The sequence below is a fragment of the Dioscorea cayenensis genome, chromosome 15 (genome assembly GCF_009730915.1).
Source record: "Dioscorea cayenensis subsp. rotundata cultivar TDr96_F1 chromosome 15, TDr96_F1_v2_PseudoChromosome.rev07_lg8_w22 25.fasta, whole genome shotgun sequence".
Lineage (NCBI taxonomy): Eukaryota > Viridiplantae > Streptophyta > Magnoliopsida > Dioscoreales > Dioscoreaceae > Dioscorea > Dioscorea cayenensis.
In genome coordinates this window covers 8,376,810-8,393,461 of record NC_052485.1, presented here as the reverse complement: position 1 = coordinate 8,393,461, position 16,652 = coordinate 8,376,810, and the positions used below count along the sequence as shown (strand labels likewise).

The 16,652-nt window shown below is 32.7% G+C and overlaps 1 protein-coding gene across 1 annotated transcript; it reads right to left on the bottom strand.

Moving 5' to 3' along the window:
- Positions 1-905: 905 nt before the first annotated feature.
- On the bottom strand, positions 906-10,838 carry LOC120277369 (magnesium transporter MRS2-I). The gene is made up of 11 exons (XM_039284184.1): positions 10,456-10,838; positions 10,295-10,324; positions 9,614-9,755; positions 7,820-7,941; positions 6,387-6,461; positions 3,199-3,426; positions 3,045-3,089; positions 1,819-1,863; positions 1,684-1,713; positions 1,458-1,577; positions 906-1,374 (listed from the first exon to the last, which is right to left on the bottom strand). The coding sequence occupies exons 1-11, from the start codon at positions 10,684-10,686 to the stop codon at positions 1,288-1,290; spliced, it is 1,155 nt and encodes a 384-aa protein (XP_039140118.1). The 5' UTR covers positions 10,687-10,838; the 3' UTR covers positions 906-1,287.
- Positions 10,839-16,652: the final 5,814 nt, after the last annotated feature.

The following is a 16,652-nucleotide window of genomic DNA, read 5'->3' as shown; positions in this document are numbered from 1 at the left end:
GAACACATTTATTTATTTTAATATTTCCAAACAAACATATTTGGCCTTGGCAACTGGATGCACTAAATGTGCATAACGTGAAATTTATTGGCTAAAATGAATTTATCTTTCTGCATTATTTTCTAGAAAACCAACTCAAAATTGTAAAAAAAAAAAAATTAAGTATTTATAACTTGCTAATGGACCCACAGACATATACTCCCTCCATTTTTTTTTCTCTGTTCTTAAACATTTATTATTATTTTTTTAAAAATTTACTTTAATACTTTATTTAATTTTTTTTACAAAATTTAATATAAGAGAAAAATGTGAAAATATAAATTAAAGGTAATTTTGAAAAAATAACTAATTTTTTATTAGATTATGTAAAATAATCAATTTTTTTGGTACGTGAAATTCAATTATTACAAAAGGAATGGAAGGAGTATTATATATTTGAGGTAAAAAAAATTAAAATCCAAGTCATTTAATTTACCACCAAGAATTAATAACCCAACTTTGTGTAACTGTCTCTGTTGAATATAATCTAAATTCAATTGGACAAGAAAGCATCCAATTAATATCATTAGCTGCCAAAAGGATTATATCTACAAGATTATTAAGTTCAGATAGCAACATTTCACAGACAAATTCTTTGTAACCAGTAAATTAAACCAAAAATAAAAAATAATAATAAAAAATAATAATAATAATTAACAGCAAATGTGTCTGTTCTAGCACTAGTTGCAAACAAAAGCAGAGTCTTTCCTGCAACTCAAAGAAATAAGAATGTAACTTTAATTGATTTCAACCTGATCATAAACTGAACAAAAGACGGAACACAAACTGATACGAAACAACCATTTTTGAAAGAAATGTGAATTACCAGAGAGGTTATACTCAAGTGAAGCACGCTGCGAACTCGGTTGAATATAAATTCTTGTACTAAACTGATTTGTATTGCTGCAGAAAAGGAATACAAATTGATACAGAATATTTATTTAGCAGTAAAAGTTTCAAGTATCCCTCTGGATGTATCCAACACCTGTTATGATGAAGTAATAATTGCCATCACTGATAAGATATTGGAGAATCAAAAGAATGCCAAAATTACAATTATAATGGCAAATGAAAGTCCGGTATCATCTGTGAAGCAGGCAAGTAGGTCAACAAATTAAGACAGGTTGGCATTTTAAGCAGTTGCAGTGATTTTTAACTTTGGCATTTATCTTGGAGAATCATCAGTATGGACAATAGAAGGGTACAGTTGACATCCCATCTTCCAAATTGCATATACCTCAATGGTGTTCAAGAACCGACAAGGCCTTTGTAACGAGCATAAGCGACAATAAAAATGAAAAGCAGTGCGGCTACTACACCAGAAATGATCACCACCTGCCAAGCAATATGATACAAAAGTAAACAACATATCATAGGAATAAGCACCTCTAATGACAATCATGTCTATCAAAATTTACCCATTTGAATATATATCCATGGTTGTCATTCCATGAGTATGGAATGTTCATTCCAAATACCCCGGCTACTAAGGAATACAGGGAGAGACAAACAGTGCCTGAACTCAAGAATAGCTCCAACTGCCAAATAATATGTTATTGAAAAATAGATAAGCAAAATAAGGTGGCAATGGAGCAAGTTTAGACAAACATTTAGATTGATAAAGTGGAAGAAAGGAAACCTCACCTGAATCAGTTGATTACGATGATTATCAAGCTGTCAGAAGGAAAAAAGAACATGACTTCAGATCACGGCACTCATCATGGTAACTCCATAAATCTAAAACACATAAGTAACAATTTCCACATTTTACGGATGTACCTGAATATTAATGTAGTCTTCTGTGTCATCGATATATTCACGGAGCTGGAGATGATGTATAATTTGTGTGAACATACAGAAGAATACTGAAGCAAAATTAAAGAAGAAAAAGCACAAGATAAACTAGAATGCACAAATTCCTTCCAACTAATAGTGAATAAAGTAACAAAGGAGGTACAAGATATCTAGTCAATCAACGAGGATGTGTGCAAGAAGCAATTCATGATTTAAGGAGTGTTTTTTTTTTTTAAATGGAAAAAGAAAACTATGAAAAGCCTAAGCATAAAACAAGACCAAAGTCACCCCAACCAGATCAAGCAAGTGCTAATATTTATGATTCACTCATTTGTTCAACTCAACGGTCATGAAATGTGAAAAAAAACAGTATGCTATGTCATCTTCCAGAAATCATCCACAACAGACTTTGACAACCACCAGCGGAGGAAAGTTAGGTATATACTTCACTGAAGTGACTGGATTATTCATGTATAGTACCTCAGAGTGGGGGAAAAAATCTTTAGGCAAGAATAAGAAAGAGAGCTTCCTTTCTCATATATGTTTTTATCCATTTAAAGGTAGCTTCGTATGGCTTGTTCAACAGCACATAGCCTTTCCTTTCTCATATATGGTTTTATTCACTTAAAGGCAGTTTAAATCAATTTAAGTGCCCCTACCCTGCAAAATTTGGTAGAGAGCTTCCCTTACAACTAATTTTCCAAGTATTCAAGTGCTTGAACTTCTCATTCCAAAAGATAATAATTGGATGTGATTATTGACCATTCAGCCTCAACTTCATTATCAAAGAAAACTTTTAACCAAGAAAAGTAATAATTAGACGGAAGAGTACTGATCATGTTTTCACCAAGCATTCAATATGTTATCTAAAACTACACTTATTTAGGAGAGGTAGCAGCACCAGAATGGGTTGCCTGAGGGAACGAAGTGGATAGAAAGTCATTGTTTGCTAAAGGGGTCACTTTATTCCCTTGTGGGAGATTCAAAGATTGGATGAGTGAAGGCTAGACCGAAAGGTGTTTATCCCAATAAATTGATACATAATAAAACCAGTGGAAAAGAAAATTTTTGAAGCATTTCTTAAGCAAATTCCTTTTACAGAATATAGGCAGTTCCATTCTTGATGGAAGTTCAATTAAGCTACACAAGCAATATACCAAATCAACAACCAAATATGTTAGTTACTTGCATAGTTATAGTCATACACATACCGTCGTTAATTTGTTTAATGTGGCATCAATCTGCATAAAGTATGCCTGCACAGCAGAAAGTAAAAGATGTTAGAACTTTATTCTGAAGCATTTTCCAACTATAGAAATAAGCATATATAGATACATATATATATGGTATCACTTCATATATGACCTCAAGTAACATTTCAAGCTCCTCAACATCATTCTCATTTCCATGAATGGTGGCTGCACTTGCTCTGCTTGCTCTAGATATCTTTGACCCAATTGTTGGAGAGGCAGCAAACCAATTGGGTGCACCAGAGCCACTGACAGGTGAGGATGCTCCAAACAACTTTCTTGATAGGTAAAGATCAGCCATGTCATCATCATCATCCAATAGTTGCTCAAGTTCATCTCTTACCTAAATGAAACATATTGGACACAACAAAATTCAACAAAAACTGCAAACTCTTTAAATCATCTAATTTAACCATGTGAAATTGAATAAACACCATTTTGGAGTCTTGACTATATCTGGTGATCAAGTACACTAAATAAGAATAAAATGATTGATGCAAAAAACCATGAACTATATTTTGAAAACAACTTAGACAGTTCGCAAGTTTCACATTCTATGACATATTGTATGCCTAGGCATCCCATGGGTATTTGACATATGTACAATGCAGCGTATGCATTTATAATAACAAAGCATTGCCATATAGTGACCATCTTAGGATTCAGACTGCTAGTTGGCCCATACATAAATATGTGATATGTGTGAAAATACAAAATCATGCATCAAGTTCTCAGGTAAAAATTATTGATGCAAAATTAGTTAAGCATATGTCCTGATCATTTCCAGTGTAAAAATAAGTCTATTTTCTTGGCTCATACCTAACATAAGTTATTTGAGCCCATAAAATACAATGCTCTTCTTCTAACACATATAAGAAGAGGCTTTGAAGTTCAAAGACATATATATATTGCAGCAGATAAGCTGATTTGCCAAAATGCATCATTGGCCATCCAAACTGATGGGCCACGCAGTTCATGCAATCTATGTCCTAATGCACCTATGAAGAAATATTTACTTAAGAGTATCCTCTTTACAAAGATTACATGGAATTTCTAGTTGGCATAAAAATCATAGTTATATAATTCTTCAATAAAGGAGTGGCATGTTTAAAACATATTAAGCCATTAGGATATACTCGGTTGCCTTTTTTTGTTTTCATGCTTATTGTTTATATGCTTAGATTTGTTTTTTTAACCGATTTCAGTTTCTTGTCTGTTTATCCTGTTTCTCTACTTGGACATCATGCAATTGTTCATATTACTTCTTTTAAAAATAGAAACAGAAAAACAAAAGAGCAGCTAGATTACGAGAGTGTTTGGCCACGTGTTTAAAGACCAGCAAACGTACTTTTGTTTCCATAAGCATTCTCGAGTTACAAAACAGTCGCTCAATGGAACTTTTAAAAAGCAGTCTCAAGATCCTAAATGCTAAAAACAGTTTTTGCCAAAAGATCCTTTTAGGAGCTTATGGCAAAATAACTTCTCCAAAATCAATTTCTGGAGGTTTTTCATTATATACTGATTACTGATCATAGTTTCTCAAAAAAAGCACTTTTGAAAAGTGCTTTCATAGAAGCCTGACCAAATTGGCCCTTCGAAAACATGTTGAATCATTAATTGTAGATTTCACAAGGAAAAACAAAGTTCGTACTTGCAAAAACCAAATCCCATCCTACATAATTGGGAGAAGCTGACTGCTCATCAACATAGCGAAGCCGTTTGAGCTCGCATCAATTTTCACTAAGCCTTTTCCATTTGCATTTTCTTCAAGGTCCGTCACCATCTTCTCAATTATGTACCAATTTTCCCTTCATTTACTCCTTTTTTCTCATTTACTTTTCCTCTTAGCTACATTCCTTCTTTTATTCTCAGCCAGTAACTTCTAGATGCCTAAATTATGCACACAATAGAGTAACACAATAATAAAGGAGATCAACATAATATATCTATGTAACAGTGTAAGCAAACATTTAAATCTACACCAATATAAAAACAGCATCTAGCCTGTCATTGTACAAAGACTTAAAGCTAAAGTAGAAGAAACCTTAGAAACTAACTCAATCACACACATTGATGCTTTTGGAATTTCATAGATGTGTGTACCTGTATGCGCACACCTGCGCAGTCGTGTCTATGTGCATGTGTATCTGATATTCTAACATGAGCAAGTAAAAGAATGTAGTAGATTGCACAAATCTCACAATATGGCATGCTATTAAAATGGAGTTATCATAAGAAACCCACAATTCCTAATCTGTTTATTCCAATTTTCTTACAAGATAACCCAAAACAAGATATAAAAAATTAAATTTAAGTATGAGGTCAGTTGATATTAATTAAACTTTAGAAGAAAAACTAAACAGAGATTCATCAAAGCTATTGCATTATATTTTAATAACTTTAGAAACCATTAAAACTTAGTAAAATGATAGAAGTAAAGTTACTGAAATGGATAAAACCCAAGGGAAATTTTATGTACACATAGCACATTTGCACCACATGCACAGGAAACATGAGATCGAACTTTATGTTTGTTACTTGAAAGCAGCATTTTGGTTTTATGTTATTTCCTTACCATTTCAATCTCTATTTATATTCTACTTTTTTCATTTAACTTTCAATCTCGATCTTCTATTCTTTTTTTCTTTACTTTATTCATTAGATATTTTTTTTAAACTTCATAAATATTTTTATTTTTTATTTTTATAAATTAGTACCTTTCAAAATCCTGTTAATAGTGATTTTGGTGACTGTAAGAAATCTATTTACTTTAATTAGTTATTTAATTCTGTTATCCTAGGTTCTATTTCTCCAATAACATTTTATACCCACACCTAAACGGAATTTGTTCGATTGAAATGTTTTGTACTTTTCCAAAAACAATGTGATTATGTTTACACAGGCACATGTATCTACTGTTGTGTTCACATATCCAATTTTTATTAAAAACTCAGAGAAAAAATGAGAGACAAAATTACCATATAAAACCATATTGATTATTTCTTTTAACTCATTAAAACTTATCTTTTGAAGTGATAAACGATGATAAATTTTGAATAATTTTTTTTAATATACTGTGTTAAAATAATTAAAATATCTTCTTCTGAAAAATTATAAAATTGAAGATGTTAATCTAAATATATACCTACATTGTAAAGAGATATTTTAAGAACTACAAAATATTCTTTTGATTAATTTAATACTACTGATTATTATCAATTTAACACACAAGTTAACAAAATGCATTGTAGAGTTTGGTTAGTGGCATGTCTAAATGTCCTTTTAAAGATATAGTTTCCAAACCTTTTGAACTCGAGCAGTCAATCTCGTCATGGCACTTTTCAGTTTACGCACTCTATCCAGGTTACGGCTACTAATCTGTGAAAAAGATTGTGAATTATAAGAAAACACCAATCAACTAAATCATTAATTTGTGGAAAATAGTGTCCAATACCTACTTCTAGATGTAAAGAAAAAAAGCATACTCATAAAAAATTAAGATGAGTCCTGACATAATGGAAATGGATGATGAACCAATTATTCACATAACATACAAAGGACAGAGAGAGATTAAATAAAAAGAAGAAAAACAAAAACAATCATAAAAGAGGGAAATAAGATGGAAACCATAAAGATACTCATGAACTCAGACCACATCAGATATTCCCTCAACTTTCAGAAAGAAACTTTACAGGTTGACTTCACAAGGAACATTAACAGAAACTTGATCATCAAAAGTTTGATCACTTTCAACCTCACCTAAACGGAGAATAGCTACATAGTCCGGCAACTTTTTGACATGGATTTTGTAGCCCTATTGACTCTGCCTTACTCAAATGCAAATAATCATTTTTTTTTTTCCTTTTTCTGTGTAGATGTACCTTTTCTGACTTCAACAGTTTCATCCTCAAATATGGAATGTTTGCAGGGTATATAAAATAACCTTGTAAGAAGTGAAACATAGGGCCTATTCATTTGGGGGAAAGTGATCTGAAGTGGGGAAGTGGGAGAAGTACCACTTTCCTGAAGTGGGAGGAAGTGATATCACTTCCAGCACTTTTGGTGTTCATTTGTCCGAAAGTGAAAATATAAATGGAGAATTTAGGTGTTATGTGAAGTTCTATGTGTTCAAAAAAAACTTTGGAAGTGAGAGAGAGTTTTTATAGATTGGCTCACTTCCCCGATTTCAGTAAAAAAATTGCCGAAGTGGATTTAATTCAAAATTCACTTTAGACGGAAGTAAGGGAAGTGTTACTCCCCCCACTTCAGGACAAATGAGCACATGAAGTGGGGGAAGTCAGCCCACATCCCCCAATTCCCTAGCACTTCCCCCAAATGAACAGGCTCATAATGTAATTCTCAAGATGTTACCAAGAAGTCATCAAGAATTCTTTTCATAGGAGAGCCTTGTACAAGAATTTTGGGGATACAATCCGCAGATAAACCTCTTATTGGGGTCCACATGTAAATGAATTGGTTCATGTGTCCAAGAGAGTTATTTACTTAAGACACTAGATCCTCAGAAAAATATGTGGGTTCAAAAAAAGCACAGCAACCACAGTATCAAAGGCAAGAAATAGATATACATCCATTTGCTTACAAAACAGAAAACCTTTCAACCCATGAAAATTGATATCAGTAGGACATTAAACAACAATGACGTAACAGAAGGTCAAAATAGAACTTAATTAACATGTAAATAATTGAGGGAGATAGTAATAGAAGATCTCATGAACCTTTGAGGTCAGCTCATCCAAGGCTGGGTAGGCAGCAGTTTCCAGTTCGGTGGTACGGGCATCAAGAAAGCTGCAAATAGCTTCCAAAGCAACTTCCAGTGCTCGGAATTCAAATGGAGACTCTGGATTGCATGATAATAGCATAATTAGGATCTCAGCTGTGGCACACATTTACAAAAGGGAAAAAACAAAACCCTGCAGTAAATTGCAGTAAATAGAAAGAACGAGGATGCAATATCAAATGCTCATTTTGTTTTAAAATATGTGCCTTTACTGAGCATAAAAAAAAAAACACACCGTGGTCGCCGTCATTATAGTAAATATCAAGGCCACAAGAGTAGAACAATTACAATTAAAGGTCATACCAATTCATTCAGAAAAAAAGGAAGAAATAAAATCCTTGATATTAAATATAGCTCATCTATTACAAGATTGAATTTTACCATGTTCCCAAAAATTTGATAAAGCTACAGAAATAATCAATCCTACAAAATATTGCAGTGCTCTTTATACAAAATGTTACACAAATGTCACCAACATCCATCCATTAAACACTAAAATTCCCACAAATCAACAGAAGATCTCCTGTATGCAGTACAAATTCAAATTCTCTACCCTTGTATCCATCAAAATATTAAATTACTCTAATCAAAGGCAACCATGAATCAGGACAGGTATTAATGGTTGCCTTTGATATCTGTCCAACTTTTTTCTTTTTTAATTTTAATTTTTGTTTCTATTTAATTTTTGTATCTCATGCCACTTGAAATTTAAGAATCCATGATCTTTTTAACGTTAAAAGACACAGAATATAAATAGGATAAGTAATATACCATCCAACAAGGGGCAATGGTGAAGATTATGCCTTCGAGTAAGCTATAGACTGATATGTGACTGACATGCATTATCATTGGACAGATATGCATGTTTCACAATATAACTAGAACGATAAGCAAGATATGCTAATCAATATATTTTACGCTGCTAAGCAAGAAACCAACTTGGTTTCTCATTGAATATTTAAAAGGAAATTCACCTATGTTAGCTGAATTTTGCAGTACAAACAATTCAATTTTCGCAGCTGAATGCTAAAATGTAGAATTCCAGACCTGAATCAGAAGTGAATTTTACATATTCTTTAAGTGTAAAAGAATTTAAAGGGAGCAAAGAATATGAAGCACAAGCATAGTTCATTAGGTCGTGTTGTCATAATAAGATATCAATGCACCAACCTTTATGTAGCTTAACAAGTGGAAACACATCTTAAACATTTAGTTTTGCCATTGTATGATCTGCTATAGTTAAATTTCATGATATGAAAATTGCAGTTACAATTTTGTTACTTGCAGTTTTTTAACTTAGTCATTCTGTTCACCTGCCCCACGTAACCTTTTCCTTTACTTTCTTATCATTGCTTATTATATGCATCCCCATACCCTTTTCTTTTCAAGAGGGCCACAAATCCACTTTGGTGAATGAACATTACCACCTAAATGCCTTGAAGAGTTTGATTTATTTTCTAAACAATTTTGTGGAAAACGAATGATCAGTTGCCATTAGTCATTGCAATGCCGGTAATATAAAAAAGGATCTCTATGAAGATTGAATATTTTATAAACCACTTGCATTCAATGTATGAAGATTGAATATTTTATAAGCCACTTGCATTCAGTGTGTGCTGAAGGTGAAACATCTATAGGCATTAGAAATAATATCCTATAGAATCTCATGCATAGCATTAACTAACATGGTTGATGATGAATTGAACATGCATAAAATTAAAGTACAACATACCCTCTTCTTCAATGGCATCTGCATCATGGTGCTCTCGACCTTCACCCTGCGTTCTTTCAGCCACAGTTATAGTTGGTAGACGCCTTCTGAGCTCCTCTACAATCGGAATCACATTCTCTTCCGTTGGATCCCTAAGCAAAACCTACCCAGATGGGAAAACAATATTTCATACTTGATTGCAAAACCCATCAACCATACTTCTAGACCTTAAAATTCTTCCCAATTAACAGAAATTGCAGAATATTTCAGCATTACAAACTTTGAACACCATCATAATTAAAAAATTTCACATATTCATCCCTCCCTGAAACACACGTCTTCTACTAAACATTTCTAAGCTTTCAAGCATGAAGACTAGAAAAAGAACACAAGATCTTTTCCAAACATAAGTTTCAGTCAACAATTCACGTCACGCATAGTAAAAATGCACCCAAAATGTCAGAGCAAAGTATACCAAAGATTAAAAACCATCCTTACCCCTCAGTTTCTAAAAAAAGGACATACAAGAAGTATTTGAACACACTAAATGACGCAATACCATCACAATTGCAACAAAAACCAACCAAAGCACTCATCTTTCAAACATTAACAACAAAAGAGCACAAAATTCTTCCTTTTTAAGATCCACTGGAACAGTTCAAAGTTCAAAAGCGATAAAGAAAACAGAAGAAATGCCCTCACCTCCTCTGCCGTGATTATCGCTTTGATATGCTGTTGCTCGAATGAACACACAAACCAAAACCCATCAGCAAACAGCAAAGACCAACAAAAACACACAATTTTACAAAATAACAAAGAAAACTAGAAATTCAAAATAAAATAAAATAAAAACAGACACACACTTCGAGATTGAGCACTATAGCCTGCTCGCGTCCCAAGATGGTAGAAGGGTACGAAAGCAGAGGATCAAGGATCCTCAGATCCCGGGCATGGATCTGAACGCGGTGCATGATCGCATACTTATCAGCATCGAGAATCGTAGTCTCTCCGGTGGAATCCAGCAGCACCCAACTCCTCGGCGCCACCACCTTCTTCTTCACCGACACCTCCACCAGCGCCGCGTCCCGGGCCATCGCCGGAAGGGCACCGGAACCCTAAGGGTAGTTCGGGATTCCCAGAGGAGGCGCGGAGGAGAGAAGGATCGAAGGGGATTCGAAGGAGAGAACGCGAGAAGGAGAATTCTTGGACTTTCATATGCGCTGGAGTTGGCCTTGCGCTTATGGCTAAAAATAAAGAAGCAGGTAAAGAGAGGTTAATACTTTATTTGTTCTAAAGAATTTTTTTTTTAATAATTTATATATTTTAAAGGGTGTATTCGAATATTACATTTGATTTTTTTTAAAAAAAAATTTAAATAAAAAAAAATTATGTGATGTTTAAGGTCATGATGCTCCTATATTATTTAAATTTTATTTTACCTGGTGATGGTTGTAACCTAGAACTTTTGGGATTGTTATTAAAAAATTATAATAATAATGAAATTTTATATTCAATTATTGGGTAGAATTTTAAAATTTTGAATAAATAATTAAAATTTGTAATTTAGATAGATTTTTTTGTGTATTTTTGATTGGATGTGACAAACCTAACTGTCAGCATAAATGTAGGTATAACTGTATTAAAAGATGATAGTTTTATTTATTGCTATGATTAGTCAAACAAAATTTTTAAAACTTTTAGGACAAAAAAAAAGTTTTATAATTAACTTTATGAAAATATTTTTGTGACAATGAACGATATGACAAGTGAAAAAAAGGAAAAAGATAAAAAGGAAAAAAAATAATTCATATTGTTTTCGAATATACAGCCAAACACTATATTGTAAATTGTACTGATTCTCTTTCTTTTTTTTTTCACAATCTCTTTCTTCTTTTATTCTATTCGTTTATATATATATATTTTTTTTAGAAAGACGACAACCGCCGGAACCCAAGGACGAACACGTAGAAGAGCCGCGTTCACCACCAAACCATGCTTTCACCTTGCGCGAGATAGGGATCGAACTCGGGGAGCCACGCTCGACACTCAAGGCGAACACCCTATGCAAGGGACCCGATGCCAATAGACCAAATGGTTGTTGGTTATTCGTTAATATTTTTCCAAAGATTGAAAAATTAAAATTAAAAATTCAAATGAAAAAATTCCAAAATAAAAAAATATATATAATATGTACCATACTGTTTGTTACCTACTTCATTCAAGTAAACAATCCGTTTTAATTCTTTATATACTACTCCCTCAGTGTTTACTTTGGAGTGAATTGGAATTCCCTGTCATAGTGGTAATTAAAAATCATAGAAATAAGTCTTTAATATTGGAATATTTCTTATTTATCACATTGATTAACAACATTTATTATATTTAATTTTTTTTATAAATTAGCTTCTTGGTTTGTTAAAAACTTAAAAGAAAAAAAAACTCCATGGTTGATTTTGATTTATATTCAATTGTTCCATATCTTTATCACCAAAATATTTATCATAATCTTAATTTGTATTTTTGTTATTGATAGAGTTAAGAATTATAAATAAACAACACCGGGTTTCTATTATTAGTAAATATCTTACCATCGATAGCCATGGTTTAAGATATTGAGAAATGTTCTATTTATTCATCCATTAAATGTGGAGATTGAATGCAATGTTTAACTGACTTAATGAGCAGAAGAATTTGGATTAAATTAGCTGTAGAAACCATGATAAATTAAAAATTGCACCCTCTCTTCAGTTACTATTTTTTATTTTTTTAAAAAGTTTTTAACAATATGTACACATACATTTTTATTTTTATTTTTTTAACAAGATAAGCGGTTAGTAGTTAGAGAGGCAGGGGTACACATGCCTCAGTTGTAGTCTGTGGGGCTATACACACCTGAGTGGAGGAACCATCCACAATTCATACTCACAGTTCTTAGACGGTTAGATGTGCCCTCACCAACTGCGAAGCGACCAACCTCACGGGGATTCAAGTGCTAATTGACTCGACGGCTGTTAGCAACATATATACTTTATTATGAGGCTTCAATCATGTATTAGGCGAACTCTCAACCTCTGCCATGGAAATTAATGTCTTAACTAATAGAGTATTGTCTTCTTTCCAATTTTTTTTTTAAACCATAAATTGGATTTACATCATTATTTCAATTTATATCTATATTTGCCTTGATGGACTTTTAAGATAGCTGTTTTTTTTTTAGTCTTTAATCAAATATCTACCTTGATTTCATTGGATTTTGAAAACTCTATTGATTTGAAAGTATTGATATATCACACAAACACACACTCCATTTGGCTTTCCAAGTGGTGCCACCAATGGTGACAGTGGTGTTGTTGATATAGAATGATTGGACATCCAAACAAATAGTAGCATATGATATTTGCTTTCAAAGAATGCCAAGATAGAATGTTGAAACTCTTTTCATGTGTGGGGTCAAAAGGTGTTCTTGTCCAACTTGTGCACAAAATGGAAAGACAAGCCCCCCTCTTCTCATGTCCCTAGAGACTAGAGAGGGCTCAATTATGCTATGGAGATGGGAATATTCTAGGATTTGTTAATTATTCTTTATGATTTTTTTTCAAATAATAAAAAGATTTTTTTTAATTGTATTTTTTTATATATAATTTATTACAATCAGAACAAAACTCAATTGAAATGTTTAGTTTGAAAAAAAAAACATGGACTAAATTATTCCAATCAAATGGACGAATCTAATTTCCTGATAAGCCAAAAAGTTATCTTATTGATTGTATTTATATTGATGAAAGTGATGATATTAATGATGACCTTGATTTAGAGTTTTTAAGTATGACAATTGTGCTAATTATGAATATGACACAAAAAATAGAATAACATGATACCACCTTTCAACTAAAATTAGCAAAAAGAATATCTTCGTAATATGTATTCTAAATATTTATGGTCTCCTTGTGAATGCACAATTAGAACAAACTTATATTTAGTAACATAATTTAATTAATTAGAATGATATTGTTAGGGTTAAAATACAATATTTGTTACATAATAAATTAACTAAATTTGATGGAAGTGAGAGGTGAATTTTCTATTTGGTGATTGGAATTATTTTTAATTAATGAGAGTGAAATAAGGGGATATATCGATTTATTAATTGATTGGAGAACCAAGTTAAGCTAGAATCTATTTATGGAGATTGTTTAAGGAGGTGATTGGAGTTTATTCTTGATTGGGAGCTAAATTAGCTGAGTGCCAAAATGGGTTGATTAATAGAAAATTATATTTGATTTATTGAAGATTATATTGAAGGTGATTGAAAGTTATTTATGATGATTAAAGTTTTGGGTGTTTGATTAAAGACCATGTTTAGTTCATGCCAATGTTTTAAGAACTGAACCAAGGTGGCCGGTTCAATCAATTCAACCGGGATACCGGTCATCTGTCCGGTCCAATAATTTTAATAAAACTATTTATCTTTTGAACCCTTATTGAACTAGGTCGTACTGTGAACCAACAAATGGGTTAGACCTTTCCATGTAGTCATTAAAAGAAAAGGCAATGTCTTTATAGCTAAAAACCTACTTTTTGGGGCTTCCAACTCCGAAATTCAGATCTTATTTAGACAATGACCTCTAGTTTCCTCCTAAGTCCTCAACACCTTCTCATAAATCTCATCCTTGAACAATGATGCCATTAATGTAATAAGTGTTTGATTATACATATTTTTTTAAGCACTTTGCTTGTATCCTTTAGGGGTGGCAAAACGGGTTAGCGGGTCGTGTTCATGTCGGGTTGACCTGTGAATCTGACACGATTAACCCTGACACGAACACGACACGATTATTAAACGGGTAATTTTTTAGAACACGAACACGACATGTCTAAAACCCGTGGCGACACGACACGACACGTTTAACACGTTTAAGTCTTAAATAGGTCAATACTACCTGTTTATCTGTTTAAAACACGACATGTTTAACACGCCACACGACACGACACGCGACACGAATTTTTAATCAAAACATTTTTTTTGAAAATCCAAACTAACATTAAACATAAAATACTTAAACATCATATTTGCCGTGAGAATAATTCAATTAATTTATCAAGTTTACTATCAGACACATTTACCTATTCATATTAAACGGGTTAACCGTGTCATATACGTGTCAACCCGTTTATGACACGAACCCGCTTAATTTAGGCGTGTCATAAACGGGTCGACCCGTTTATGACACTAACCCGTTTAACCCAAACCCAAACCCAAACCCTCCTAAGACTGTGTCGTGTCGTGTAAACGTGTCGTGTCAAAAATTGCCACCCCCTAGTATCCTTGATGGATTTAGTGAATTATAGAAATTAGTCTATTTTTGTTTTGTATTCACTCCAAAATTTACATTTTTGAAGCAAAATGAATGAATTTGGAGCATTTTAGAGTTGTTTTCGAGCAAGAATTGAACCTCTAGGAAGCTACATAGGTGGATATATGACTATGCTTATGGTTGTGTTGCTCTCTGCTCTTGAAAGTTGATACTGCATGATAAAGTTGAAAAGAGCTGTCCATCCATAAAGATGCATAGCCATTAACACGCCTGTGTTAGTGAGCTTGTTTATCAATAGGCCTAGGGGAGAGTTACATGTTGGTGTATTTTGTTGATGGTTTTACACTATATAACTTGCGGATTATGTACACAACCATGTTAAGCATGTGCTTTGTTTTATTTCTACAACTATAAAAAGAAGAGACACGAGGGTTTTGAGGATTTATTTTATTTTATTTTATTTTTTATTTTTTTTTATAGAGTAGAGGGGGAGAACTTGTCCACAAATTGTTATTGAAGATTATTTTTGGGGGCCCACCTGAGGAGAGATCCTTACTAGCTATTTGAAAAGGATATCGGAGAGATTGAGCCCGATTAAAGGTAGAGGCTCACGTCTCCTATGGAGATTGAAAGTTTATCATGTTTTCTTAAGGTTTTTGTTTTTTCTTCGGATTTGATATGAACTCTTCTATAATGAGAAATGAAAACATCCTTTGGTTCTCAAATATCAATAAACCCTAAGGGCCTAAGATGTATTTTTTTTTTTAAATTTGACTTCTTTTACATTGGAATATAGAATTTCATTATGATTAGATTGTGTATTCTTTGTTGCCATGATCTTATATTGCTAGCCTAGATTTTGATGTTTAAGTTCATATAATTGAGATTGAGAAATTCTCTTGTATGAATAGATCTACTATAAATGAAAGGACTTAATTACACCTAGAGATAAGACAACATAAATCCTTTAGATTATGGTGAAACCTAATTGAGGGATTTTCAACTTGAGTAACGCGATCTTAGAGAGATTAGATTAGAAAAAGATTTTGATACAACCTAGGTTTAGGTGCTAAAGTTTTGAAAATGATATTAGCATATTTAAGGAATTTCTATGATCTGATGAACTAAAAAACAAGCTTGATAGTTGAATTCTTGTTGCAATACGAACCCTAGGAAGATTTGCTATCTGGATAATGTCTTTTTATGATTAATTATCTCCTGATTAACTCTTTGTTTGTCTTGGTTTTGCTTGATTTTATTTTCTTTCAATTTAATTCTTGCAATTAACATTGTTTTATAGGCTAGATAACAAAAGGATAGTTAGTAACAGTACTCAGAGTCCTCATGGGATCGACATTCTTTTTATTCACTATATTACTTGAGTATCTAATGTACTTCCTAGCTCACTACTTGATTAGCCGTTCATCATAACGCCACAACAATCCCAACTTCCAACATATTTCTTAGTGATCTAGTCCCATTCTCTCCCCTGTATCAACACAGAACACAAACCAAATTTTGCTTCACTAAGACTTCTTAGAGCTTTGAAGTTGGAATCATTCTCTTAGCTGGATCTCAAATTGTCTCAAGGAAACTAGGGCATTGACTCATTCTATTCCATTTATCCCTGTAAGCATCCCAAATCCTAGAAAAAAAAATTTGGATTTTTGGTGGTTTTCATTTGTTTGTTGTTATTTATTGAATGATAGAAGAGATTGATCTTCTTCTATATATCCCTCATTTTA